Genomic DNA, 26,405 nt, shown 5'->3' on the forward strand with positions numbered 1-26,405 from the left:
CAACCCTCTCAAGAACCACAATCTCCTGATTATCATATCATAGACAATAAAAATGTCCTCACGAACACTGCGTGTCGCGGTCACGCAAGCTGAACCAGAATGGTTCGATCTTCAGGGCACTGTCGACAAAACCAACCGCCTCATAGCAGAGGCAGCCGGCAACGGCGCGAAACTGATTACCTTCCCTGAAGTATGGATTCCCGGGTATCCCGGTTGGATATGGTATGTTCCATACATCTCACTCTCTCAACATCACGATCCACTGCTGATCGAAGGCCCAGGGCGCGCCTCGTCGACCCTGCGTTAGGTACGCGCTACATTCAGAATTCGATGACTGTGGACGGCCCGGAAATGCAATCAATCCAAAAAGCCGCACAAGAGAACTCCATTGCCGTCGTCCTCGGCTTCTCTGAGCGTACCTCATCAAACAGCCTCTACATCTCACAAGTCATCATCTCGCCGCAGGGCGAAATCCTGCTGAAGCGCCGCAAGCTGAAGCCTACACACATGGAACGCACAGTCTACGGCGACGGCTCCGGAAGCGACCTCACCAATGTTGCGGAAGTGGACTTCGGCTCCGGCGTCGGAAAAGTCAAAGTCGGGACTCTGGCGTGCTGGGAACACACGCAACCATTGCTCAAGTACAACACCTACTCGCAAGAAGAAGTTGTGCATGTAGCGATGTGGCCTCCGCTAGACCCCTTTGGTGCCCAACCTGCGCCCGAGAACCCCGGTCTCTTTAGCATGAGCCACGACGGCGCGTACGCGCTCTCGACAACCCACGCTATCGAAGGCGGCACCTTCGTCCTCTACACCACTGCCGTGTGCACAGAGAAGGGCATCGACGCCTTCCAATCCAAGGATGGTCTAATCTTCCGAGAGGCAGGCGGTGGACACGCCGCTGTGATTGGACCTGATGGAAGGCGACTGACGAAGGACCTGGAGTGTGGGCCGACGAAGGAAGGGATCTTGTTTGCGGATTTGGAGTTGGATAGGGGACTGGGGGTTAGGGCGTTCACGGATGTGGTCGGGCATTATTCGAGGCCGGATTTACTGTGGCTGGGCGTAGATAGGCAGGAGAAGAAGTGTGTCGTTGAGAGGCCAAGGGAGCAGCAGTAGAGTGACTGGGTTCATAGATTTGGGTTTGGAAGCGAGAAATAAATCGTGGCAGAGTGAAGGCTGCAATCAGCTTGGAGCCGCTTTACTCACGAACACAATTCCAAACCAACGCTCGAAAGGACAGCTAGCCACGCGCATTCACTATCTACGCTTTGAAGTTGCTTATTGAGACTCATCATCATGTGCAATGGCACAACCGAAATCTGGAAGCCTTCTTGAGACTGCGACACCTATATAGACAAGCCTGACCTCACATTAGCAGGAAGTGATAAATACAACCGGAAAAGTTGAAACAAGTCGTCCACAAAGCGCAGACCAGCTCTCGGTCCCGGTCCCTACAATCACAGTTCCTCTGCATAAGTAATCAAAAATGGAGCATCGGCGCCAAAGAACAAAACACGATGAACAAAATCAGCCGCATGAAGCCCGCAGACAAAGCATAGGCATTGGAAGTGCATCCACGTAGTACGAGGAACCGAAAATGAAGCATCATCATGAAAGACAAGGATACACAAACAGAGCTTCAGTAAAAGCCAGTGGACAAGGTCTCGGCGTTAAAGTGCAATGATTTGTAGTAAACAACTAAGAAAGAAACGTCAGCGTACGGAATCGTGAATACAAAATGCAGTGAACGAATGCGGATGGGTATTCAGGCGATAAAGCCGCTGGGAGAACGGAGGACAGATCAGCAGATTGATGAATTGGAGACCGTGAGTGTTGAATAATTTGCGGTATGTGACACATGCAGACGCTGAAGCCTCGCCTCAACCTGGAGCTACGTCAGGCTATGTTGTGTTGAGCGCCGACAAAGGTATGCCCTCAAATTCCAAGCCCAGAAGCAGCAGGGATGGTGAATGGATGACTTGGCGAGAGTATGAAATTGGAGGCCGTGGCTGTTCGCAGATCCCGTCGTATGCTGATTTTTAACAACGTTGATGCAGTACCAGAAGCAGAGTTCCCTCAAGCTGTGTTAACCTCCAGAAAAGTCACTAGAACCCGTGTATGGAAGGATCAAGTGATCAAACAAAACGAGAAGCCTATTATTTGGATGCGAGCGTCGCAAGGTGAGAGCCACCGGAAGCTGGATAGTGCGGGCTTTTTGATCGGCGGTTTTCGCAATCGAAGGGAAGTATTGCAGTGGCGCTGTATCTTACATTCGTGCCATTGTCTGATATATGATCTTGCTTTGGCGCATAATTGTTTGCTTCGCCGACGAGTAGATTGCGGAAAGTGCGTCCTCGTCGTTTTGGCCTTGTTGTTAACAAGTAGACTGTTCAAAGACTACGTTCATGGATCAAAGCTCGCCTTTATCTCAGCGGGCATACAACCCTCAAGCTAAATCAGACGCCCGCGGGATCCCGAGCCACAACGGGCTCATCGATGATACAATACGCATGACAGTTACCATTGCCGTCGACCGACACAATCTCTGGGTATGTCACGTCACGATTCGGAGTGCAGTGGCGGCATTGGGCTCTATAACAAAGCGACCTGGGTGTGGCTCCAAGCTCCCCATGTTGCGGACGCTGAGAATCCTGGCCTCTGCGCATTCCAGGTGAATGAACAAGGAGGCAGCACAGAGAGCAAGAAGCAGATCTTAGCATCATTTGTGTTCCGACTCCTAATTCCCAATCGAGCTTAAACCTCCTATCAACTATCGATGTGTTGGCCGTTTAGATGCAGAGTCCATCAGGCAACTGTGGTTACCTTCTGGGTTTGATGAGATCGGCTACATCATGGACTCCGAAGAGACCCATATTGACGATCGCACTGAAAAGATAACCCATTTTTCCCATGCCGCGAAGCAATGGGATGGTCCGCAGACTCCTGAACGGGAGGAGCCTCGACCTAGGAAAAAGCAGAAGCTGTGTCGCGATCGTGAGTCTGGCGCAATGTCGCTCACAACCAACCCCTGTGCGGGAAGGCCTGTAGCTTCAGCCATTGATGGAACCCTGCTCGAAGCGTTCCCACCAAAAGTTGCCCCTCAACTAGTCAGTCCACAAAACTCTGACTTGTTTGAGGCGCGAGACGGGGGCGAAACGCAAGTCCATACGCACGTACAAGACTCACCCCAGACGGCGACCTCCGAGGCCGAGCGATCTACATTCCTAATGCTTCCCCAGATCTAGTTCAGTCGGCGAGGCTGCAGATTCTCCAAAGCGACAACCTCTGAGAGGCCCCTCGCCGCTAGGACATCATCCGAGATGGCGCTCGGAGGAATCACTGGGATGACTCGGGCTACGGTGGCAGTAGAAACGGTTGTCTACATTACGGAGACTAAACAGATACTGTACCACGCCCGCGTACGTGAGGTAAGTTTCGATCCACATGACACCTGGGGTCACTTATCTATACACTCTTCTTCTAGTGCAACACTCTAATTCCCAATAGTGAAAAGGCTGGCCGGGATTTTGCACTGTGCGACAACAACACGGATCGAACCGCTCGCTGTCGAATGCCTTCCCGTTCCGCACGCCTTTAGATATTCTTGCACGATGCATGCCTCACTGTTCGCGTATGTAATTACGAAACGGAAGCTGTGAGGAAGATTCAGCAGCATCGGCTCTTGTCTGCGGCATTTAGCTCTGGACCCGAACGCCAGGAATCTTACGTGTATAAGGATATGTGTGAGGTTTAATTGCTTGGGGGCTTTCCGACCTTTTTTCAATCTTTTGCGACGATAGGGGTGTAGGAGTGCGGACAGTTGTATAATCATACTTGCTTTCTTACATCGAGGGTTTTGGCGTTGTGTTTTGCGAGCCAAGGTCCCGAAGTATTGATGTGAAGTTGGTCTCAGATGACACGTGCAGCAGTCGATTTGTAGAAGGATCCATGGACAGAATGGCCTTAATCAATAGTGTTCGAGGAATACATCATAACCTCTAAGAAGAGATTGCACCTTACAATATAAATCTCCCATTCAGCGACTAAGCCAAAACCTCCTTCATCTTTATCCTGAGCCCACCCTTAGGACCGCTCGTGATTCCACCCCCAATCTCCAACGGCTTGTCCGGCTCCTCCAGCTCCATCTCAAACCGGCCTACTAGCGCCGCCAACAGACATGCAAACTCCGCCTTCGCAAAGTCCTTGCCGATACAGCTTCTCGGCCCGTGCAAGAATGTTGTGACCGCGTAGTTTGAGTCAGCGCCGCCGGTGTTCGCCTTGCCCTGACCCATCCAGCGCTCAGGATTGAACTCCTTGGCGTCGGTTCCCCAGAGCGCGTTGGAAGTGTTGATTGCCCAGGGGCAAATGACGATGGTCGTGCCGGCAGGAATGAATTTACCTTGGATGGTAGTGTCTTGTTCGGCCTCTCGAAGAGTGAGCGCAACGGGTGGGAAGACACGGGAAGTCTCATTGAGGACGGCGTTGAGGTACGGTAGGTGGTCGATCTCGGTGGAAGAGATCTGTGCGGAGGGATCGTTGATGGCAGTGATGTTCGCGCGCACTTCCTCACGCAAGCGCTTCTGCTCGGCGGGATGTTTGCAGAGGAGGTATACGGCCCAGGTTAGCGAAGTTGCGGTAGTCTCGTGTCCTGCGGCAAGGAACGTCATCAACTGGTTAACCATGTCGTCGTCTGTGAAGCCGCCGGATTCGATGGCAACGCTGAGGATATCGACGTCTGTGCGCTCGCCCTTCTCCAACTTCGCGCGCTTTGAACGGACTAGGTCAGCTGAAACGCGCTTGATGGTGCGGATGGCTTCCTTGAACTCCTCGTTACGCTTCACAGGGAGAGCTCGGATCAGCCACTCGGGGAGAAACATCGAGGCGACCTGCATCACCTTGGCGGCGGTACTGGGCTTGAAGATGGTGCGGTAAGTGACATTGAGCTCGTTGGTCGGATCAGCAATCGCATTGAAGTCTTGACCCATTCCAGCCAAGCCAATAATATCGAGGGTCGCCCGAGAAGCCCAGTCACGGATTTCCACGACAGAGGTCGACTTCATCTTCATCTCACGGGAAATAGCATCAGCCATCTCGACGGACTTATCCCAGAATACAGGGTAAAGGTCTTTGATGTGTCGGAACGCAAAAGCAGGCATGAGAGCTCTTCTTTGGCGCTGATTGCTGTTAGCATTGTCTCTGCACGTTACACATTTCGTCCTCACCTTGTGTTCGTCGCCCTCGGCAACGAGAACACCTATGCCGAGGAGTCTTCCAACGCCTTTCCTCACACGTTCGGGTTTGACAAACTCGTAGCTCCTTTGAACCAGCACCTCCGCCAACGCCTTAGGGGTAGTGATCAGAATTCTTGGCTCGTTGAACAGCCATCGGTAGTATAAAACGCCATCATTCTGCACCGTATCAATCCATTCCCTTTGCGGTTCACCACTTGGTTCCTTGAAAATCCGTTTCCAGTTTCCAGCAAGAAAGTTTGCACCCTGATTGTATGAGCCTGACGAACCGTAGTAGAAATAGCGTTGATACATACAGGCGCTTGTGGCAAATGGCGCAACGGACTGAGGAGCAAAGGATACACCAAGGTACCCCAGCAGAACAGCGCGAAGATGGCTATCATCGACAATGCTACCACGTTCCATATCGCACTCGTACTCAACGCAGCCCACGGTGCATATCGCTGGGTGAAGAATGTGATGGCTGCGGAGGCAACAACTAACGCCCGCTTCGGTACCGCCATTTCTTTCCTACGGTTAGAAAGATGTCACGAACAAGTTGCGGAAGTAAGAGATCCAAGGCTTGGCCAACAAAGAAAGGTATGAATGTAAGCAACACGACGAGCTGCGCCTGTTATAAAGTTATACACGGTGCCATACGTGGATCGTTTCATAGCGTGGCGCCCACGGAATACGACGCGCATCATCGATTAGGGCTAGCGCGGATCGGCCGACGGTGGAAAGAATTGCGCCGATCTGCCGGACGAAGATCGCCCCAGCAAGCACGCGAATCAAAAACAGGCACTGGGGGCGTATCGCAAAGCTGTCCCGTTTTGGAACGAACACTTGTGGAGGGCGTCGCAACAGATGAGCATGTTTGTTGAGAAGCAGCGTCGTGAGCTACCGCGCAATACTGTATTTGACGAGGGGCCCAATCACCGCTAGTACAAAGCCCACCTTGAACAGCATAGAACATCACCAGATAGATCTCAATCAGTTATCATGTCTGTGGAACACTTTATTTGGAAGCACAGAATGATATAACTCAGCTCAAATGGTTCGGAACGAGTGCGGCGAGAGTATATGATACAGTCGACAAGTCGAAACTTCCGTCAAACAAAATGCACTCAATGTCGCAAGTGAGCATACCAAAATTGCTCTTGTCGCGAACTCTTGTTAGTCGTGGTACAGTCGTACGATCTCGCCGTTCGCGTCTGAGATACACATAAATGTTGGCAAACTACGCACATACATTGTGATAACATGTGCTTTCTTTGCGCTTCGTTGCAAATATGTTATTTTCAAACATTCTTGTTGACTTGGTTAGGCCTTTAACCCGCGGTCTAAGTCTGGGTGAGGGAGTAGATGAAGGAGATTAGGAGCTTCTCGCAACCCAGTTCCACGTCTATGAGGCCTTTAGCGCTTTATTACCATCACGTATTGCAAGGCGGCGCTAGGGAGATACCTCACGATAGGGAAAATTTGTCCTCAGTCAATGCGGTTCAACACGCTGCTATGAACCGGCTCACTCAGGCCGACTCTGAGAAATCTGTACTACAGCAACGCCTCAATGAAGAGGAGGCCAGGCCTAAAATTACATTGAAGAGGCTGGAAAATCTTTCCCAGAAACAGAAAGAGCTCGAGCAGATCTTGGACAAGCTTACCAAGAAGGCTAGGGGAGTCTGAACTGTCGACGTTGGCCAACAACTACGCTGACATGTTGGTTCAGCTTCCGCTAGCGGCGAAACGACAGGCATGGAAGAGGGCATATAACTGTGGTGGAGAAGGCCCAACGGTGTAGGAGCACCGATGATTCTGCGATGCAACCCCGGCAAAAGGAGAGTTCCCTTTTCAAGAGCTAAGTCGTTGACGAGAGGCTCTTGGTCGTGTTGCCTTTACCATCGTACATATTCAACACCCTATAAGGATGTGCGACGGAATTTGTGGATACGAAAATGCTCATACAAACGACTCCGAATGAAAACACCCCGATACACCACGTTTTCTCTCCATCATAAAAGCCACGCCGCCCCTCCCCCGCTCTCGAAACCAGCACCACCGCACCCTAATCAATAGTAACAGCATCCTTCCCAATCCACTCCGGCAACTCCCAGTCCTCCTGACAACTAACAAACTTCACATCCGCGCCGCCAAATTCCGTCGAACCCTACCTCACATTAGCTTCTTCTTTCCCACTTCAGAATCTTCCCCAAGTGCAATTACCCCAAACGGATCAGACAGCACCCACTTGCTTTGGCTGAGCGAGTTGCTGCTAACATAGCACGCTGCGACCTCCGACGAGTCGGTCGTGACAGCGACGGTCGCGATGTCGATGTACAGCTCGGCGGAAGAGACGTCAAACCAGCCGGAGACGGGGCCGAGCTCGAAGTTGAAGGTTTCGCCGGTGCGTTTGGTGAAGGTGAGGTTTGTGTTGGCGAGAGCGGTAGTTGCGAGAGCGACCACAGGGAGGAGTATGAAGCGCATGCTGAAATTGGGTTTTGCAGCGTCGAATAGGAATCAAATAAGTTAGAATGAGCATGCGTGTAGCAAGTGGTGGCTGGCGTGGATGTTTGGGAGACTGGAGACTCAAAGTCTTATAGGGTTTATCTGCACACTACAATCTTTCTATAGAACTATAATTGGGTTCGCCCGATCCACTCGTATCGGACCTGCGTCCGGACCGTCCCTTCGTTCATGAACGAGCAGCGTGTCATCGCGGAGCCGCAGCAGTGAAACAAGCCTCTTTATTCATCCCGTCGAGTGGTAGGATCTACATAATCAGCTTGGCGCACCCAAACGGGAACCTGTATAGAGAAAGCTCATGCTGATAAGCATCTCCGTGTTACACTCTAGCCGCAATTGCTTATCCGTTAATGGACTGCTTTTGGAGAAGGAAGCATTGAGCTGTAAGCATCGTTTCTGATTGTTCGATCTTGGATAATGGACGCAGAGATTGGATCTGGAAAATTTTGCTCGCAACGATTGGGGGTGGCGCAGACGCTTTTGGTGATAATTGCTAGAAGACTTCCGACATTCTGCGACTGCCCTTTGTTCAGCACCTGAGGTTAACCAAGTAACAACCAACATATGCACTAGTATAATCCAGTTTCCAACACGATTATTAGCGACAGTAGACGCACCGTCGTCAGTATACACGTAATAACGATCATCGAAGGCACCAGGCCACGGTTCTGGGGGTTAGTACATATCGATCTCGTAATCATCGTTCTCATCCGAGTCAACGTCACTATCCTCGAAGCCAGAAGGCAACGGACCATCCAGATAAGTCTCCTCGTCCGAATGCATCATGTACCTCTCGTGATACCTCGCACTCTTTTTGAACGCATTCTGAACAAATCATGACTCCTTCCAAGCCTCAAGCTCTTCGTCGTCCACGACCCAGTCTTCAGGGTCTGTAGAATTCGATGGCTGAAGTTGGTTCATCTGTGAGCCGTCGCTCTTGCGCTTGACACCGTAGTGATATTTTCGACTTTGCACAATGGCAGGTGTACACGGATTAGGCATTGTATTCTCGTTACTTCATCACTACCATACAAAACTATTCAAGACCCACAGAGATAGCAGCCAAAGCCCAGTCCATGAAACCGGCATTGGTGTCCAAGATGTTCGTGTTGAATTCCGAGAGCGTGGGGTAGAAGTTACCGCTCGGCGCAAACTCGAGCGTGTAACCGTAGACCTTGTTCGCACCGGACACGGACCAGTACCTGCTGAAAGCATAGTCATCCGTAGCACCGGAAGTAGCGTACAGGCCGACAGCCTGCTGGCTAGAGTATGATCGTCCACCAACCGCCTTCATGGCTGCGACGGTCTTGGTAGCCACGTTCCTGATATTGGTCAGATCTGTGGAGGGGATGTACTCCTTGTAGGCGCTGTCTCCGACGGGGCCACGCTTGCCGTCGTATGCGCTGTTCTGGAAATTCATGGTGGTGGTGGTAGTCTGGTCCTCGTCATCGCCCCAGCTGTAGAGCAAGTCACCAACTGCAGAGTGGATGTCCATGAACCAGCGGATCTTGGGGAAGTTGGAGTAGACGGAGACGTGGTTCTTGGTCTCAGGCTCCGAGGCAGCTGCAGTGCCGTAGAAGGTTTCGGAAGACGGGGAGGTGGATGCTGGAGACTCGCTGGATGCGAAATACTTCTTGAAGTTCCACAGGAAGTCGAAGTTCCTGTTGAGGTCGACACCTACAGAGGCGCCGCTGCTGCCGGACTTGGTGTTGCGGTTCTTTCTCCACAGGTTACTGTTGGCCTGGTCATAGGCGACACCGTCAGGGTTGACGAGAGGGAAGAAGACGATACCGGCGGCAAGAACGCTCTTGACCTGGGCATTGGTGTACGTCTTGCTGCCGTACGTGAGGCCGGTACCAGCCTTGCTGGCAGCTAGCAGATCCGCGATCCAGTAGATGAGGTTATCGGGCCCACCGCGCTCACGTGCGTGAATACCAGCACTGAGGTAGAGATGGTAGGCCGACTTATCCGTGCCAGCGCCGACGTAGCCCACGACTTGGGTGCGACCTTCGAAAGTCTTGCTGGACAGGGTGAGTAGGTTGGCACCATAGACACTCTTGAGCGCATTGAGGGCCGATGTGATCTCGTTGATATTCATGATGCTCGCGATGGTGGTGCCCGAAGCCTGTGTTCCGAGACCTTTGGGGGCAACGGTACCAGACGAGAAGCGGTCGCCGGTTCCAATTGGCGCGGTCGCGGCTCTCTTGACCAAGTTTCGCTTGATGGAGATGTCGGTGTCCCGCTCGTAGAACTTCTCCAGCTCCACAATCTGGGGCTCGCTCAACCACGCAGCCAGGCGGAAGTGGCCATCCTCGGTTGGTTGCGCAACCGGTCTGCAGCCTGTGCAAGTGTGAGTAGGTAGGCCGGGTATCCCACCGACTGCCAGTGCTCACCAAAGTCGTACGTGTCGTTGCGGACGACGTCGCGGAAGTGCGCAGGACTGGGGGCCTTGAAGTGCACCGGCACCAGTTCACCGAGCACAACGGTGCTCGAGGCAATGAGCGACGCGACGAGGGAGTACTTCATAGCTGCGTGAGACGGTCGGAAGGATGCGAGTGGATAGCACAGGCCGTGACGGCGGGCATGGCCTCTCTCTATATGCTCGCATCGTGAGGTGTATTGTCCTATCGGGTGGTGGTTTCTCCTTACAGGGCGTGACACTCCAGGTACAATGTGAGCGACTGTGGGGTTATCTCAACCAATGGCATGGCGTGCCACGTCGTTAGGCGGCCTCGCACCTTCTCCAAAACATCTAGCGGATCGTCTGTTCTGGGCAGGCACTCGGCGGCTCTACGTGAATGGCCGTCCACCTGCTACTCTCGCGCGCTGTTCCTGGCCAGCGTCTTGTCCGCAATATACCAGCGGACGTACTCCTGCCGCCCAGCACCGCGCCATCTTGATGGCCTGCCGTTTCCGGTGCCGATCCGGTGTCTTGTCATTTAAGGACCGAAGGCGATTCTTGGGCGTGCGATAAGAGGCGTGTTTCTCTTAGGCGAGTTGCGACTGTACGATGCCGCCGCCGTCGTGTGCATCACGCTGTGCGGTCGAGCGACGGCCTTCCCGGACCGGCAAAACGAACGAAATCGTCCACGGAACATGGCCTTGGCGGGAGTCGAGTTGCCGTGCATCACAAGGGCGTGTTGACGTAGCGAGGAGCCGCAGCGAGGTGTGCGGACGTGTGTAGGTTGGACTTGCAGTAGAGGGTAGCCTGTCTCTATATCTACATGCGCAGGGCCAACACAGTGCTCGAATCTGACTAATCGCACGCCATGTAAAGGCCATGACGAATCAGGCGACAAATACATCCCACCTACTCAATTGCTTATAACAACGCAATCGCAACAACCATGGCGAGCACTCCGCTGCCCATCAACGGCTTGGCTGAAGTGGCGGCACCAGCTTGCGTCGTCCCGGAGCCCGAAGGCTGAGCAGCTTCTTGCGCTTCTGAAGCTCCAATGCGTGTACCTCCTACCCCAGTTCCGTTTTTGCACTCTTCGTCGTCGAGGAGCTTTGCGTCCTTGCTGAATGTAATGTCCATGCACTGTTGACATGGTCAGCATCCTATTCCCTTGATTTGTCGAGAGTAGACTCACGTTGTACAGACTGCTCCCCGAGTGCGCAATCTGGATGACCTGCAGACTCGCCTTCTGTCCATCCAAACCGTCTGTCCCACCCGTAATGTTCCCGGCCTTGAGACCCTCCTCGAGTGCGCTCTTCACAGCGTCCTTGAGACACAGCGCACCTGCACCAGTCTGGTTGAAATTGTCCACGAGGGACATGTTGAAGTTGGTGACGTTCTCGCCAAGTCCGAGGTTGACGTATGTGAAAGCAAACTCGTGGCTACCGTTGATCATTATAGAGCCGCCAGTCGTGGGCCACTTCGTTCGCGTGCCATTTGTCGTCTCGGAGATATTCGCACAGGGCCAGATCCATTGCGATGCAGTCTCGAGCTCGAGCGAGTCACCCCGCCATTCAGGGTAGAGCACATGAAAGTGTGCACATGTGAGGGCAGCCAAGGACGCGAGCGGGAGGAGAGTAGAGGCGAGCATTGTGGCCGTGGTCAACTGGGATGGGTTCCTTGAGCGGGATTGAGGCCAAGAATTGTCCTCAAGGCAAGCACCTGAGCGAGGCTGCAGCTCCTCTTTATACTCCCATCCCATCGCGTCGCTCTTGCCTACTGCATCTAGGGAACAACGCTACTGCCGAGTACCCTCGTTCTTTCCGAAGCTCGACTGTGCTCCGCTGAGTCCTGTTCATGGGAATTGAGCCGCGAGTGAGCGTTCTGGACGTTTCAAACACCAATAGACATCGCACAAACATTGCTGGGCAATCGTTGTGGCGCTAGCTATAGCTCGGCCCCTAGCCAGTGGCCCTGCAGCCGCATCTTCGTGAGCTTCAGCAAGATGCTCAAACTTGCTCACTTTGCTTGGCGGCTAAGCTGCATTTGGAGGGGGTAGCAAAGATGGGACGGACGCAACGAGCAGAGAATTTCAACAACAAAATGAATGGGAGGGGATGGCACGGTGAAATCGTAAAGTCATGTTGTAGCATAATTGTGGGAGACGGTAGGTTGTTTACCAGACGTCTATGCGCCTACCGCCGTCTCGTGTAGCCCTAGTTCCAAACATTGCTCGTAAACGCTAATGCAGGTGGGTATCGTACTAGAACATACTACTCTGCTTTTTCCTGAGGGTATTCGCATTCGATTCGCTCGAGCTTCGCAGGCCCCAGAAGCTCTTCTTTCTCATCCTCTGCTGCCCGTTGGGCTTTGGCAGGCCGTTACTGAAGTACGCACTTTGTGAGGCCTGCGCTCCTGGAGGCTGCAAGTATGGACCTGGACCCGGGCGCTGCGGTTGCGATGCAGGTACAGGACGATGGAATGGGCCTTGCGCAAGGGGCACAGAGTGTCTTTGCGGGTGTTGTGAAGGGGACAGAAGATTGCTCTGATCTCCGAACTGTCTCCGCAGGCGTTCAGTTTCCCGATCTATTTCACCCTGTCGCCGTCTGCGCTCCTTCTCGTCTTGTTTTCGACGCCTGTCTTCGTCTTCGAGGAACTGCCGTGTTTTTCGTTCCTCCTCTTGTTCCAATTGTCTTCGCTTGCTGTCAGCTTGTCGCCGTTGCTCTCTTGCTTCGGCTTCTACCTGCTCTCGCAGGCGCGCTGTCTCAGCATCTAACTCCCACTGCCGTCGAGGATCTAGCCGCGGGCCCGGCCGGTTCCCAGTTTCCAGTGGAGGGAGCGATGTGCGTTTGGCGGCGTTGCGGGATGGCTGGATGTATGACCCAGTCGCAGGATGAGTGTTGGTATTCTGAATCGGCCGCTGCACGGGTCTTTGAGGTTGTGGTGGAGGCTGAGGAGTCATGACGGGCTGCATGACGGTCGATGGTTCAAGCGGCGACGAGCCTTTTCGTGTCCTAATGCCGCCGCTGTTCTTGCGTGTGTTCGGGTCTAGAATGTGGTACGACTCCCGAGCGTTACTGAAGAAGAGGTCCCGTATCACGGCACCTCCGAGTAATATGACCACTTCCAAACCTTTATAGTCCTCCATCTCCACTCGATAGAGGTTTGGTTCCATGATTGTTATCTCCTTCAGCCCGGAGAACAGAGCAACGGCAATGTCTGGCTCTTTGCTCTTCTTTGCTTTTTTGCCCACTACGTCCGTCGACTTGCCGGTAAGATAGCATGTCATGTCCTTGCCCAGCCGGCCTTCTTTCCTCCAAACGAAGTTTATGTGCGGAGTGGTGGCGTCGGCACCCGGGTCGCTCATGGTTCGGTCGAGATTCGAGGAACTAGGCGTCCTGAATGAGGTCTGAGGCATGCTGAACTCATACGATATGGTTGAGCTCCATTTGGTGGTCTGCTGCTTCACGATGATCTGCTGGTCCGGGTTGTAGAGCTGGATGGCGAACTCGGTGGGGAAGATGGGCTGCGGCGGCGGCGGGACTCCGCCATTCTTGCGTATCTCTTCCTGCGATAACGATGGCTGTGTCCATCCCGGCTTGGAGAGAACTTCGCCGTACAATATGTCGGGGTTGTGTGAATCGAACAGGGCTACCGCGTAGGTATTCTTCGCATCGTTGGAGGCGGGGTCGACACTCGTGAGGGAATATGAGGCTTCCGGCTCAGAGCCATGTTGCGTGTAGTAAAAGGATTCGTGATGCTTGACCTTGTCCGCCGAGGGCTTCAGAAAGAAAGCTGCCGGCGTATGTTAGCGCATATCAACGGTCGCTAGGCTGGGCTGCATACTGGGCAGAGCTTCGTCTAGCATGGCGTCATATTCTGCCTAGAACTGGCGCAGAGCGAGAGGGACGAGGGTGTAGGATGCGTGCCTGGCGTAGTGAGTGTGAAAAGTATCAAGAAGCTCCAAGAGAGACAGAGGATTGTCTTCCTTGGGGCATACGCGTTTCGAGGCGCTGGGTTGCGGCTGTGCGATTGCTTTGGCGCACGGCCCCCGCCAATGACGAAACGGCAAGGGCAACGCATCGCCCTTGTCCATTTCGCTTCACAGGCGAGACGCTATTCTTGGAACACCCGTTCATCGCTCCCAGCCATTCATATGCTCTTTCACGCATAGTCGTCTTATTCAACCTCCGCTCTCTCTCCAAGCATTTGGCAAGCGATTGCAATGTACGTTTCCAACATGGTCCCGTGGCTCGCCGGAAGCTGGCTACCACATAACGCGGCTACGCGCGTCTCACGATCCATCGGGGAGCCACACAGCCCACCTGGGAGCAGCCTGCCGCGCCGGCTCTGCACATTGCTCTACGTCGTTTCAGATCCACCGTTCTTTGGTTCTACGATTTAGGGACCATGTTATGGCTTGACATTTGCTGCGGAATCTTACAAGTCTGTCCGTACATTACGCGTCCTCACTAGCATCACTCCCTTCGCAAGAAAATCCTTTTGAGGTAACTAATCATCTTGATCATATTGTCGTCCAAACAAAGGAAACTCATTACCGCTGAAGAGCATCACTAGTTATCAATCTATCTGTCGCAACCCGCGCGACTCACCACCCTTCCGCCCTTACTGTCTTTACCATCCTGTCAATGCTTCAACCCTCTATCTGGTAGACCAGCTCGTGCAGCTGTTCCAAGGACTCTGGCGTAATTGATCCCGCAATAAGAATCTGTGAGCTTAGCGTCACTATGCTACTTATCAGGTGCACGGCGGCCTCTCGCTTCATTTCGCAGAATGCACTGTCCACCTCGAGTGGTTCGTGGGGAGACTCGTTGTGCAAGTAGCAATGCCCCGCGTCACGGAGCTCGACGTATTCTTCCCGTACCGATCGAGGCTTGCTCGCAAGTCCGGTCCCGTTGAAAGTGTTAATGGGTACCACCTTCAATGTTTGTCCGATCTTACGCGTTACAATGCCGAACCGCCCCTTCACCTTCACCCCAGCGTGAAAGCGGAAACCACCTAAGAAATCCGACGCTTCCCCTTCGACTTCCTGATCAAAGCCAATGATGAAGGGATCCATGTAGTAGATAATATCCCCTTCCTTGATCAGATGCACGCTGTAGCACGTGACAGTGTCGTAGCGGTCATACATGTGGCGTAAGAGACTACGCACATGCTTCAAGGAGACGTCGAATTGGTTAGCAACCCACTCACTGTAATGGTGATGCCTCCGCTTCTGTCGATCGAACTTCACCCTGGGGTCGTTGATCATGGGATCGAGCTCCCGCTGGCCACCAATGTCGTGCTTCACTGCCTCCATATATCTTTCCATCTCATCTTCCCACCCCGAGCGCCGAATGCGATATGGGAAAGACTCACCTGGTGAATGATCGGAAGATGAGTTGTCTGAAGAAGAGCGAAGGGAGGATGAGTAATTAGAAGAACGGCGACGGCCAAGAAAGCCACCCGAAGAGGAGCGACGGCGAGAAGAGCCGATTGAATATCGTCGGGAAGATACCCTGTCAGAGTCATCTTCCGGAGTCCAACGGCCAACACCACCGGTACATCTATGTGCTGGTTTGGCTACTCTATAGGGGTCATGCTGACGGCCGACCCGGGTGTCGTCGTGCCTATCCTTGGCCCGTGAGCGCGAAGTTCGGTGAGGGACCTGCCTAGCCATGACTGATGTTAGCAATAAATGGAAAGGAGGGAGCAACCCTATGAACCGACTAACTGGAGGGACGGAGGTGGCTGATCGAAAGCGTTGAATCTTGTTGATATGCCGCGCAGCAGCAATATCTGGAACGCCTTGAGTTGTCCCGTAGTCGGTCGGTGTTGGCTAATGTTGGTCTGCTGGAGAGTAGGATCGGAGGACTCATCGACCTCTTTTTATGATGTTTTTCATAGATGCTTCCATATATACCGCACAATGTCATACAATGGGGTTGTGTTCTCGATAGTCCCAGGTGGCTTTGTATTATTCAAAGGTTATGTCCGGAATCTGAACAATGGTCGTGAACGGCGATGTTGCTATATTTAACATAGACTAACATTCTACTGTCTCTTTGACTGAGACAGCTAGACAAAGGTTGTGAGTACATGGTACTTGCGCGTCTCCACCACCAATAAGACATAGCTTCCTCACTGACTTACCACCGTTCTCATTCTTAGCACTCCATCTCTATTGAATCCATCCGCAAACATAAGCATACACATACACACATAAACACATCATAGACCCCGACAAAAAGTGGGGAAAAAAAAGCTTCGATCGCCATGCCACCTCACAAACCCCAGCGAAAGGCCCCTCGCCACAACAACGCCACACCATCTTTCATAGCACCCCGTCCAGTAGCCCCGTCAACAGCACCCTCCATGTTAGCCCTCATACCAACGGTCAACACAACAACCAAACCATACATACCCCTCCCCGACTCCCTTTCCCACAAGATGAAAACCCTTATCGCCATCTCTCGCCGGGTGGAATCCCTTCTTTATGGCCTTTCCTATGGACTATTCACCACAGAACTCGAGCATCGCGATGCGTACACCCGTATGACACATTTACGGAGCAAGTACGCAGCGCTACGTCCGGAAGTCGATGCTGAGCTTGTGTATCTAGGATATCGAACTGGTCTGGATGTCCCATTCTCAAATGCGTCAAGCGGGCCGGCATCGCCGTCAAGTATCATCCCGCAGGGACACAAAAAGGGTGGTCACACGCATAGGTATGGACCTACGAGTCCTCAGTATACGGTTGACAAAGCCCTCAAACGCAAAGCCAATAAGATACCCAGTCCGTTCACCCAGCCTGCGTTCAAGAAGCAAAGAATGGCCAGTACAGAAAGCGACTTCGTGGAAACGGACTGTGAGAGCGAGAGCGAGGGGAAGAGGAAGCTGGAGGTGGAGGCTCGGTGGCCGCCGGATCCGATCACTAGCTTGGCGAGTATGCCGTTGGGAAAGAGAGAGAGGGAGAGCTTGGAGAGATGGAGCTGGGTCAATGCGATAACTAGGAAGGGAACGAGGAGGGAAGCGGAAACAGAGAGGGTGGAGAGTCCGCTGGGGACCACGGCATGTTGGTAGATTGGGTGTACAGGGGTGGAGGCTTTAAGAATTTTGGCCTGTCTTTTCCTTTCGCGAGTGAATTGATACCGCTGTGATTCATGGATACGATTCTGCGTCGAAAAGCAGCGATGTGCTTTTGCAACCAGAACTGAAACCAATAAGTCGTACTTTGGCCGAAGGGCACGATGGGTTTCGCGATGGGTCAATTTGTTTGCACACAGTGAGAGTATTGCGGGAAAGAGCTAGTTCGGGCCCTAAATTGAACGTTTCAGTGCTGGAGTTGTTGCTTTAAAATTTTCAGGTACAGTTTGCAGCTGATGCTTGATTCAAGGGGACCAGTTGTAGCTTGAAAACTTCCTGAAAGACAAGTGAGAGTCCATCTCTAATTTTGAACAGAAAGGAGAAAAAAAAAACGCAATATCGCATGCCAAGTGGAAGACATGCCATCCTCTATAGGCCACAGCATCCGCATCTGCAAAATCTCATACTGCCGCCCAATGTAGGGAACTCATCAAGTCAATCATACCCCTCCCAATGCCAGCCATGGAAATGTATAGTCATGAATGATGATTGTTGTACTCCAGTATGACCGCTCAACGTAGTCGAGTGGGCTATGCCGTCTATACTGTCGAGAAAGCAAGTCGTAGGTTCTTATCGCCATAGCCACGTGCTTCGTATCTCTTATATCAACAATACAGTATCGCAACCCAAGCCTATCAACTTAGCTGTGCGTACGAAACTGTTCGAAGCGTCGAAGGTGGTGTAGCTGTGCGATTTGAGAACCAAAAGGCTCTATTGGTCCATCCGACGACGCTTGTCATTGTAGTGAGTAGGTTCGTCGCAGTATTTCTGGTCATGGCATGTATCGTGTCCTGCTTGCTGGCTATTACGGCGCGGCCGCTCACGAGATTCGTGTCCAGCTCTTAGAGGCCGACCAGAGCCGTGGCAGGATTGAGCTATGGCACTATTACAGCGTACATCTGACGTGAACTCTGTTGAGTCTGAAAAGGCGGCGCAAGCAAGCTGTTTCCTCCGTAGGATGGGATGGCGTTGGTGCTCACGGAACCGTCACCATAAGCATAGAATGAAGCAGGAACGCTGGTATCATAGCGTTGTGAATCCTCGGGAGCCGGTCGTTTCCTAGTTAGGGTTCGCCTATATCCACCGACCGCGAGTGCGGCAGTTCTCTGCTGTCACGATGGGGATGGAGTTTATCATTTTGATCATCCAAACGCTCTATTCGACGAGGACCACCTGATTTCCTGGGATTGGAATCGCGAATGAAAGAGTTTCCTATCTTAGCATGCAATTTCATATGCGGCTGAACGTTACGGACCGGCCAATAGATCGTGGATTCTCGCGCTCCCTGTTCAACGTAAAGTACTCTTGCAGCGCCCCAACATTGAGACATTGAACGTCGTTCGGGATTTTGTGTGTTTGCACAGCCTTCTGGAGAGCGATTACCCACTCCAGGCCCTCCTTGGGGATCGCACCGAGAACCTCGGTGCCTTCGATCGGCACATATGGATACATATCGAGAACGTCGATATACAAGAGATCCTTCAGATCAATTTCGGATCCTTCCAAAAGTTCAACAGGGGCGTGCGGGCTATGGTTCACTTGCTGTTCCCTTCGGAGAGCTATCTCCACCAGCAGAAACCTCGCTCGCTCGCTCTCCGGCACCTTTGCTAAGCCCTTATCTGTCCTCGTTCGGAAAGGAATGTAAAAAATCGTGCTGTCGTACGAAAAGACGATTAGACCTTTCCTAGATTTCGTGCAGGTGAGCGCTCCGTCTGCATTCTTTGCGAATGAACCCGACGGCATGTCTTTAGTCCTATTCGCGAACAAATTCCCGACTCTAGGACCCAAACACACTTCGTTGTGGAATACACTGATGATGTAGCAGTAGGCTGAACAGTATCCCCCACTGCAGTTGCGGCTTGTGGTCATCGGATATCGCTCTTCGCTTTATGCTCGTCTACAACGCCCTAATCAAGAGCAACCGAGTGGTGTATTTCCCCATGTATGTCGGCGAGAGCCTTTTCAATTAGGACAAGCTTCTCTATGGATAGGAGTCCGGCCAGATTCTCAGTGTAAACCACGATAGGACGGCCTTGCAAGCTCCGAGGGGACTCGTCATCATCTCTGGGCGAGTCGTCATGCTCATTCTTGGGAGTAAATAATGATGATAGACCAGGGAGAAGGAGTTGCGGCGATTGTGATGTTCCCGAGTGATTCGTTATTGAAACACCTTGGGTGGAGCAGCACGGCTGCTCGGACGGACTTCTACGAATGTCAGCCCATAGAAGCATATGAGAACACAATATCCACGCACCTAAGCCATCATTCAAAGTTTCCTTGCCAGGAGTTTTTGCCACGGCAAGAGCAAAACCGCTCTTGGCCAATTTTGCTTAATTTCCCCCAAGTCAGGCGGAGTATGATCTGGAAGTATGCCATATGTATCAGTATATAGACCTGAGAACATTGTAAACATTAGCCAAAGTGATCACAGCTAGCTGCTTAGTAGGATGGATATCTATCAAGATGCGTACAGCGGGGTGAGTCTCCAGAGAAGTCAACCGATGCCGAGAAACAGGAACCACAATCTCGACATGTTGAGCGCATGCGAAAGCCTGCACCTAGGCATGAGCCACACGCTTCGTCTCCAGCCACAGACACATATATGCGAGACTTCTCTTCAGCCGGTTGTCGTGACAGCTCAGCTACCGAGTTCCATTGGCTTCATCACCCCCGTTCTAGTTCCGGATGAGGATTAACTTTGAACCTCCAACGGTACGCCTCCACAACCTCATTCAATGAGCGTTTCAGATCCGCCGCCATTGGCAAAGCGATAGCACCACACGACTGGTAGGTGGGAGAAGAAACTGCAAGCCGTCACGAAGAAGAGTTCCAAGAAACCAGGTAACTTTTAAGCGCTATGCGGTACTGGTTGTATCTAATAACGCTAACGTAGAAACGCAGAGATGTTCATTAGTTTGTGTGTCGATAGCTGCGTGCATTCAAAGGCACCACGACGGCATCCGGTCAACTCCGCAACACAATCGATGCCAAAGAATTTTACTAAACATCGAGAGAGATGACGCCATTAATCTTAAGTTGAACCAGAAAGCTGGGCCCAATATCTGCGTATCGGCTGTCATCGCACGCTGTTTTGGACCGGAGGCCAGCAAGCTATTATTGTATCAGAACATCGAGGAGCTTGATTCGCGATGCGCACAGCAAACGCCCGCGTGAGGGCAGTGTGATCCGATCTGCTGGTCTCCTCAACATCGTTCCGCTGAAACTCTGCGATAATATTCGCAAGTAAAGAAGACGATATTGTGCTATACAAAAGTTCCGAGTACCCATGCTCGGTCGAAAGATCATGTGATGTAGCTACAAGCTCTTCGCCAGCCCCGCGTGCCATCAACTTCGAAAACAAGAATTCTCGGCAGCCTTCGCACACCAGAGAAACTGATTTGAACACCCCCGTTGCGAAAGCCTGGTGTCCATGCTAATCGCCGCTTCCGATGGAGGACAAATCAGGAGACGAATACCTCTATTCGCACGATGTATGTCGACAAGCGAGTGAACAAGTGGACGCATTATGCCCGACCTGTGAGATCATTGCATTCGATTCGAGCATTGAGCGCACATTGCAGCTAGGCAAACACGCAGAACTGAAACAGAATCAAAATTGCCCTTTATGTCGGTTTGCACTGCACGAGCTCAAGAAGTTCGCGCTCGCCGAAACGACATATTCGCTTGTACTCCAACCCAACGGAGTCGGCAAGGTCCGGTGTGAAGAACCCGAGGGCAGCAGTTACTTCACATTCACAAAAGCCATAAATCACAACCCAGAAGTCCCCGATTTTATTGTCGCGCGCAATTGGCTCCAGGAGTGCAACGATTCGCATGATGGAGCTTGTCATCAGCCCGATGATGAGAGAGCTACACCACCTACCGATATGCGTTTGATTGATGTGCAAGAAGCTCACCTGATTCAGGCACCATCGCGAGCTCGATACGTTGCTTTAAGTTATATTTGGGGTACGAAAGGCAATGTGAAAGCCACACGAGCAAATAAGGCCTTCTTCGAGCAGCCAGGATCCTTGCTCTCTACCGAGGCCGGCATCCCACCTCTGATCAGGGACGTAATGCAATTGGTAGCTGCAATGGAACAACGGTATCTCTGGGTAGACGCGCTATGTATTATTCAAGATGACGAAGGGGATCGACAAAAGCAAATTAGTTGCATGGACGCCATTTACGAAAATGCACATTTTACGATTATTACGCTCATGGCTCAGGGGGTTTTCGACCGAGTCCCCGGGATTGGCTCACGAAGAATTCGGTATTACGAAATTGTCAAGGAGATGCGGCTATGGCACTCCGGCAAGCCCCAGCTCACGGAACTAGTCGATCAATCGATGTGGTCGACACGTGGGTGGACCTTCCAGGAGCACGTACTCTCACGCCGGCGAATGTTCTTGACTAAAAGCGAAGTTTTCTTCGATTGTGCAAAAGGCAGTGTCAGTGAGCTAGAGCCTGAACGGACAAGACCCCAGGACCTTGCATTCTGGGCGTTGCCCGGACCCGATCCACAATTTACCTTTCACAAAAGTTTCCATGACGCCTGCATTGGGAGCACACAGCCAAGTCATCTAGCCATGGCTATTGGGGCTATTTTGGAGTCCGAGAAGATCGACCTTGAGGCCTGGCGGTACTATAAGCAAGCAGAGAATTACTCGGGGCGGTTGTTGACGTTCTCGGGCGATGTCCTTAATGCCTTCACAGGGGTGATGTCTTCATGGCACCGCATTCGAGGCTGGCAATTTTGCAACGGCTTACCAATGCCCGCGTTGCGACGGGCTTTATGCTGGACAGCGTTCAAAGTACTCAATGCTCGTGAGGCGACAGAGAAAAAGTCCACGCTGATTCCAACCTGGTCTTGGGCTCACTGGAGCGGTAGCGTCCGCTTCGCACCCACAGACGACCCAGGGCACCCTAATTCGTACATGGACTATAAAGAAGACAGGGAACAGTCGAACATCCAAATCCTCCCTGCATCCCACACCAACGAACACATTCCCGACATTCTCAGAGTACAGTCTCCAGTAGTGACTCTTACTGTATCCTCTAAAGACGCTCTACGCTATAGGGGCTCGAACGTAGAATCTACCGCGCTTCCAATGCTTCGAATGTTAATATTTGATCAGCATAAGAGGCACTGCGGTATGGTTTGGGGCGTCCATCCATCTTGGTTCGAGCCACCCGGAGACAAAGAGTTTGAGTTCATTTATCTATTTGATCTCGGCGAGAATTCCAAAGAAGACTTGTCTTTGGTCCAAATCAAATCTTGGGAGGAAGCCATGGCGATGGCTTCCGATACATCGCAATGGCGAGAACCTCTTCTGTCGGGGGTTGGGAAGGCCGTTTATTATGACAAGACCGAGTTCCCAGATACAGAACATGATGGGCCACGAAGAACTTCACCGACTGGCAGATCGATTTTCGCGTTAATCGTGAAGCGCCAAGGCCCCTTCTACGAGAGGCTGGGCGTAGGACAGATTGTGAAACAGGCATGGGACGAGGCTTTGCCAACAATCAAAGTATGCAGTATGATCTGAAATTAAATATAATGAGTGGCGTGGTGTTGTGAATAGAGGAGAATGTATATTGCACAAAGGCACCAGATTTAGTCGAGTCCAGTCGCGATGAGACTATAAGGATGCTTTGACAAAACGAGCATAAGGGACGGGTATTGTCGCTGCACCCTCCGAGTAAGCAGCTATAGAAATCTCGGCTGGAATAGGAGCGTGGTCACAAATTACGGTCATATCATTAACGGGTCCACCATTGAAAACGGCATAGACTCAATTCCGGATGTTGGCATAGAGACAACCAATTTGGCCATCGACGACAGAGAGTCCCAGGCCTTTGTTGTGCATGTTGTGGATCAGTGTTCAAGCCCTAATAAAGATCGAACCAATGGAATGTCCTAGCGATCTGATACTGTCTGCTAACGATGAAATACGGTTTCTGCTAACCTTGAGAGTAGATCTGCGAACGCTGAGATGCGAGGCTGGTGCAAATGCGAATATGAAAGAGATAATTGAATAATCGTGGATAGTAAATATTTAGCCACTGCCTTCCGACGAGAAGCCAACTTACGGTCGATCCGAAATACCGCGCGATGGTGCAGAGCTTAGGAATTAATGGTAAGTAGCTTGGATTGGTAGGCTTCAGGTAAATGGTCCTGCCCGTCATTCCTGATGATATAACTAAGTTCAGTTCTTGTTCAGGTACTTTGCATTATATACTGGTTGGCAGCCTAAACCTCGCTAACTATGATTATGTAGCCTATACCGCTCATTTGTGATGCTAGGGAGAATTTCTGCCTCTACGACGATGATACTCTCTCATGGAATTCTGGTTGTTCTCTTAATGCAGGTTGTCCTGCGAGCATTCGCTAATAATACATAATACGACAAAGTACCAGAAAAAAACCTACGCAGGCCATCCTCAAGACATTCCTAGCATATTGTCTAGCACGCCCTGCCTCGAACGAGAGACAAGAATGAAAGAAACAGTCAACGATACGTCCTGCATTGATACAGTCGGGTTATTGATGATCGTGAGGGGGGCCAAGCCAACGCACAACCGAGCCTGATTTTTGGGCAAATTGTTTTGGGAAGCCAGGAAAGGGTATGCGTTCGCAAGATAACCGCGTGTCTTCACTCGGCCTAGGCAGCCTCTACGGCACACGAAATATAGAATCTTCACGCTTTCGACTACCTATCAAAACGCTCCTGACTGATCTTCGCGCTCAATCTTCTGCGGCTTAACAATATCTTCCTCCACCTTCTCCGCAACCACCCTCTCCTCAAACGTCGGTACATCCGCCGTACCAAACTTCCTTAACGGCACCCCATTATGGAACAAATAGTCGATTTGTTCAAGCGTCTTACCCGAGCACTCCGGGATGCAAAAGTACGTAAAAATGAAGCACAGAAGTGCGAAGCTTCCGAAAATGAAGCCGACCTTCGACTGCAGGTTGGCGTATTCCGCGTTGATGAGGTAGGGAATGGAGAAGTTGACTGCGAAGCTGGGTGATGTTGTCAGTATAGTGATATGGGAGGGAGGAGAGGGCGATTCACTTGATGACGACATTAACGGAGAAGCCCAGACGGAGTGCGTGGTCTCTAAGCTTGATGGCAGGAAGCTCGGATGTGACAACGTAGGTGAGCGGGGCCCAGCCAATGCCAAAACCCACTGCCATTACTGCAATCATGGCGACGATACCAACTTTAGATGAGTAGTCGACTGTCTTAGGTGTGCCAAGTCCTCCCATCGTCATGAGTGCGGCCGTCTGAATTGCCGCGCCGAGGAGGAGGAGAGGACGTCGACCGACTTTGTCTGTAAGGAGGAGGCACATGATGATGGAAAACATGCTAATCGCCGATGTGATCAGGCTGAAGTTGAAGGGGTTGATAGTCTGAAGTGATTTCACACTGTTACATGTCAATCGTAAGGGTTTGCAAGTGTACAAGGGACGTTGACTGACTAGATCGTACCGTACTGGCTAGCGAAAGCCTGACCTGTTGCCTGCTGGAAGAAATTCACCAGGACGACTATCGTCGTGCGTTTGAGGTTGATGCCATGAAACATTTCCACGAAGGTACCTTTCTCGAAGGCATTCTCAAACTCGAGCGCTGCTTGCAGTTCTCGAAATTCAAGGTCCATTTGCTCCTCGGTGAACTTTCCTTCTCTAAGCTTGATCAAGTTTGCTTTTGCCTCTTCGACGCGGCCTTGCTTCAACAGCCAGCGTGGGCTCTCGGGTATGAAGAAGATGAGGAACATGATGATCGTCGGTACGATATAGAACAGTCCGACAGGAATGCGCCACGCGCGGTTATTTCGCATGCCACTCGTACCTCTGCAGACTGAGTTGATGACAAAGCCTCCAAAGATGAGTGAGAGCTGATAGGTTCCGACGATGAAGCCGCGGGCGGAGGCGGGCACGATTTCTGACTGGAATGCAGGCACTACAGCCAGCTCCATACCAACGTACACATCTTGACAGAGTCAGTGACATGCGAGAAAGTCAGCTTTCAACTCACAGTTTAGGATTCGTCCAGCCATAATTTGCTCACGGCTTTGTGACGTGACAGCGATGGTCGCGGTGACCAACGCGTATACACTCATGCTAAACATGCAGACTCTTCGTCCATATCGAGCAGATACATGGCTACCAAGGAGCACACCTGGCTTGTCAGCTTCTGCTAGAGAATTTCCAGCGGAGGGCATACCGAAAGCGAACCCTATGTAGTTCAGGGAATTGAACAACGACAGCCAAGATGGTTCGAGCACCCATGTCTTGCTTTTCGCGTTCCACACACCGAACTGCTTGTCGAAGGCATTCATAGCTTGCGTGGTTGCAAAGGCTTGATTATCGAAGCCATAATTGAAGGAAGAAATGGCAATGAGCAAACAGCCCAGGGCTAACTTAGTGTTGAAGCAGCGAAGCAGCGAGAAGACCATTGTTGCTGTGCGACAAGTCCTCTGGCGCGTCGATCGGCGGAGGGTGCCAAAGTCTGTTGCTTTATATCCATGGAAGTTCAGTACCCTTAGGAGAACGTTTGCCGAACGAGCTTGACGCCAGCCGCGATGAATGGCGACATGTTAGCTGGTTTATGGGGTCGTATGAAGAAAGTGGACCTCTGATTGGTGTCTCCACACATGCTCCGAGACCCCGTCACCGAGCACCGTGCGGAGACGGTCCTCGGCGCGGTCCTCGATGGGAAGCCCCACTGAAACACGGCGGTTGTGACAGGGATTGACGGACCGTCGGTACTCCTAGAAATGCCTTATTATACGCAATTCTCGCTTCCAGCACGCAATGTAGTGTTCCGCAAGCTCAATCCGACTTACCATAACAACGGGTTGCACTGTCCTACTGCATAAGAACCCAGACCAACATGTTACCCCACTCTCAACCACCACGGCAATCTCCCATCAAAATCAACTCAAAGAATGGAGGCGAACGCCCAAACTTTGTTATATTCATGCCGGATCAACTGCGTTACGACTCTTTGGGATGTACAACTGGACCAAACAGCCCCATTCGGACACCAAATGTTGATGCATTCGCGAAACGCGGAACTCGCTTTACCAATTGCTTCGTT

The 26,405-nt window shown here is 51.9% G+C and overlaps 11 protein-coding genes across 11 annotated transcripts; 3 read left to right on the plus strand and 8 right to left on the minus strand.

Annotated features, from left to right (window-relative positions):
• Positions 1–52: 52 nt before the first annotated feature.
• On the plus strand, positions 53–1,119 carry N0V89_008206 (uncharacterized protein; the record flags this gene model as incomplete). The annotated part of the gene is made up of 2 exons (XM_056216964.1): positions 53–222; positions 282–1,119. 2 exons carry the CDS (start codon positions 53–55, stop codon positions 1,117–1,119), a joined length of 1,008 nt encoding a protein of 335 aa, XP_056068520.1.
• Positions 1,120–4,046: 2,927 nt separating this feature from the next.
• N0V89_008207 (uncharacterized protein) lies at positions 4,047–5,755 on the minus strand (the record flags this gene model as incomplete). The annotated part of the gene is made up of 3 exons (XM_056216965.1): positions 4,047–5,177; positions 5,226–5,498; positions 5,549–5,755. 3 exons carry the CDS (start codon positions 5,753–5,755, stop codon positions 4,047–4,049), a joined length of 1,611 nt encoding a protein of 536 aa, XP_056068521.1.
• A 1,541-nt stretch (positions 5,756–7,296) lies between these two features.
• On the minus strand, positions 7,297–7,715 carry N0V89_008208 (uncharacterized protein; the record flags this gene model as incomplete). Its single annotated transcript, XM_056216966.1, has 2 exons — positions 7,297–7,398; positions 7,455–7,715. 2 exons carry the CDS (start codon positions 7,713–7,715, stop codon positions 7,297–7,299), a joined length of 363 nt encoding a protein of 120 aa, XP_056068522.1.
• Positions 7,716–8,790: 1,075 nt separating this feature from the next.
• On the minus strand, positions 8,791–10,280 carry N0V89_008209 (uncharacterized protein; the record flags this gene model as incomplete). The annotated part of the gene is made up of 2 exons (XM_056216967.1): positions 8,791–10,094; positions 10,148–10,280. The coding sequence occupies 2 exons, from the start codon at positions 10,278–10,280 to the stop codon at positions 8,791–8,793; spliced, it is 1,437 nt and encodes a 478-aa protein (XP_056068523.1).
• A 796-nt stretch (positions 10,281–11,076) lies between these two features.
• On the minus strand, positions 11,077–11,803 carry N0V89_008210 (uncharacterized protein; the record flags this gene model as incomplete). The annotated part of the gene is made up of 2 exons (XM_056216968.1): positions 11,077–11,295; positions 11,348–11,803. 2 exons carry the CDS (start codon positions 11,801–11,803, stop codon positions 11,077–11,079), a joined length of 675 nt encoding a protein of 224 aa, XP_056068524.1.
• Positions 11,804–12,415: 612 nt separating this feature from the next.
• On the minus strand, positions 12,416–14,020 carry N0V89_008211 (uncharacterized protein; the record flags this gene model as incomplete). Its single annotated transcript, XM_056216969.1, has 2 exons — positions 12,416–13,947; positions 13,999–14,020. 2 exons carry the CDS (start codon positions 14,018–14,020, stop codon positions 12,416–12,418), a joined length of 1,554 nt encoding a protein of 517 aa, XP_056068525.1.
• Positions 14,021–14,806: 786 nt separating this feature from the next.
• N0V89_008212 (uncharacterized protein) lies at positions 14,807–15,472 on the minus strand (the record flags this gene model as incomplete). Its single annotated transcript, XM_056216970.1, has 1 exon — positions 14,807–15,472. One exon carries the CDS (start codon positions 15,470–15,472, stop codon positions 14,807–14,809), a length of 666 nt encoding a protein of 221 aa, XP_056068526.1.
• Positions 15,473–16,527: 1,055 nt separating this feature from the next.
• N0V89_008213 (uncharacterized protein) lies at positions 16,528–17,235 on the plus strand (the record flags this gene model as incomplete). The annotated part of the gene is made up of 1 exon (XM_056216971.1): positions 16,528–17,235. One exon carries the CDS (start codon positions 16,528–16,530, stop codon positions 17,233–17,235), a length of 708 nt encoding a protein of 235 aa, XP_056068527.1.
• A 1,293-nt stretch (positions 17,236–18,528) lies between these two features.
• N0V89_008214 (uncharacterized protein) lies at positions 18,529–19,041 on the minus strand (the record flags this gene model as incomplete). Its single annotated transcript, XM_056216972.1, has 2 exons — positions 18,529–18,952; positions 19,037–19,041. The coding sequence occupies 2 exons, from the start codon at positions 19,039–19,041 to the stop codon at positions 18,529–18,531; spliced, it is 429 nt and encodes a 142-aa protein (XP_056068528.1).
• Positions 19,042–20,747: 1,706 nt separating this feature from the next.
• Positions 20,748–22,847, plus strand: N0V89_008215 (uncharacterized protein; the record flags this gene model as incomplete). Its single annotated transcript, XM_056216973.1, has 1 exon — positions 20,748–22,847. The coding sequence occupies one exon, from the start codon at positions 20,748–20,750 to the stop codon at positions 22,845–22,847; it is 2,100 nt and encodes a 699-aa protein (XP_056068529.1).
• A 1,171-nt stretch (positions 22,848–24,018) lies between these two features.
• N0V89_008216 (uncharacterized protein) lies at positions 24,019–25,761 on the minus strand (the record flags this gene model as incomplete). The annotated part of the gene is made up of 4 exons (XM_056216974.1): positions 24,019–24,325; positions 24,378–24,731; positions 24,785–25,295; positions 25,341–25,761. 4 exons carry the CDS (start codon positions 25,759–25,761, stop codon positions 24,019–24,021), a joined length of 1,593 nt encoding a protein of 530 aa, XP_056068530.1.
• Between the last annotated feature and the right edge of the window lie 644 nt (positions 25,762–26,405).

Source organism: Didymosphaeria variabile (assembly GCF_027946475.1).
Source record: "Didymosphaeria variabile strain IMI 356815 chromosome Unknown scaffold_6, whole genome shotgun sequence".
NCBI classification, from domain to species: domain Eukaryota; kingdom Fungi; phylum Ascomycota; class Dothideomycetes; order Pleosporales; family Didymosphaeriaceae; genus Didymosphaeria; species Didymosphaeria variabile.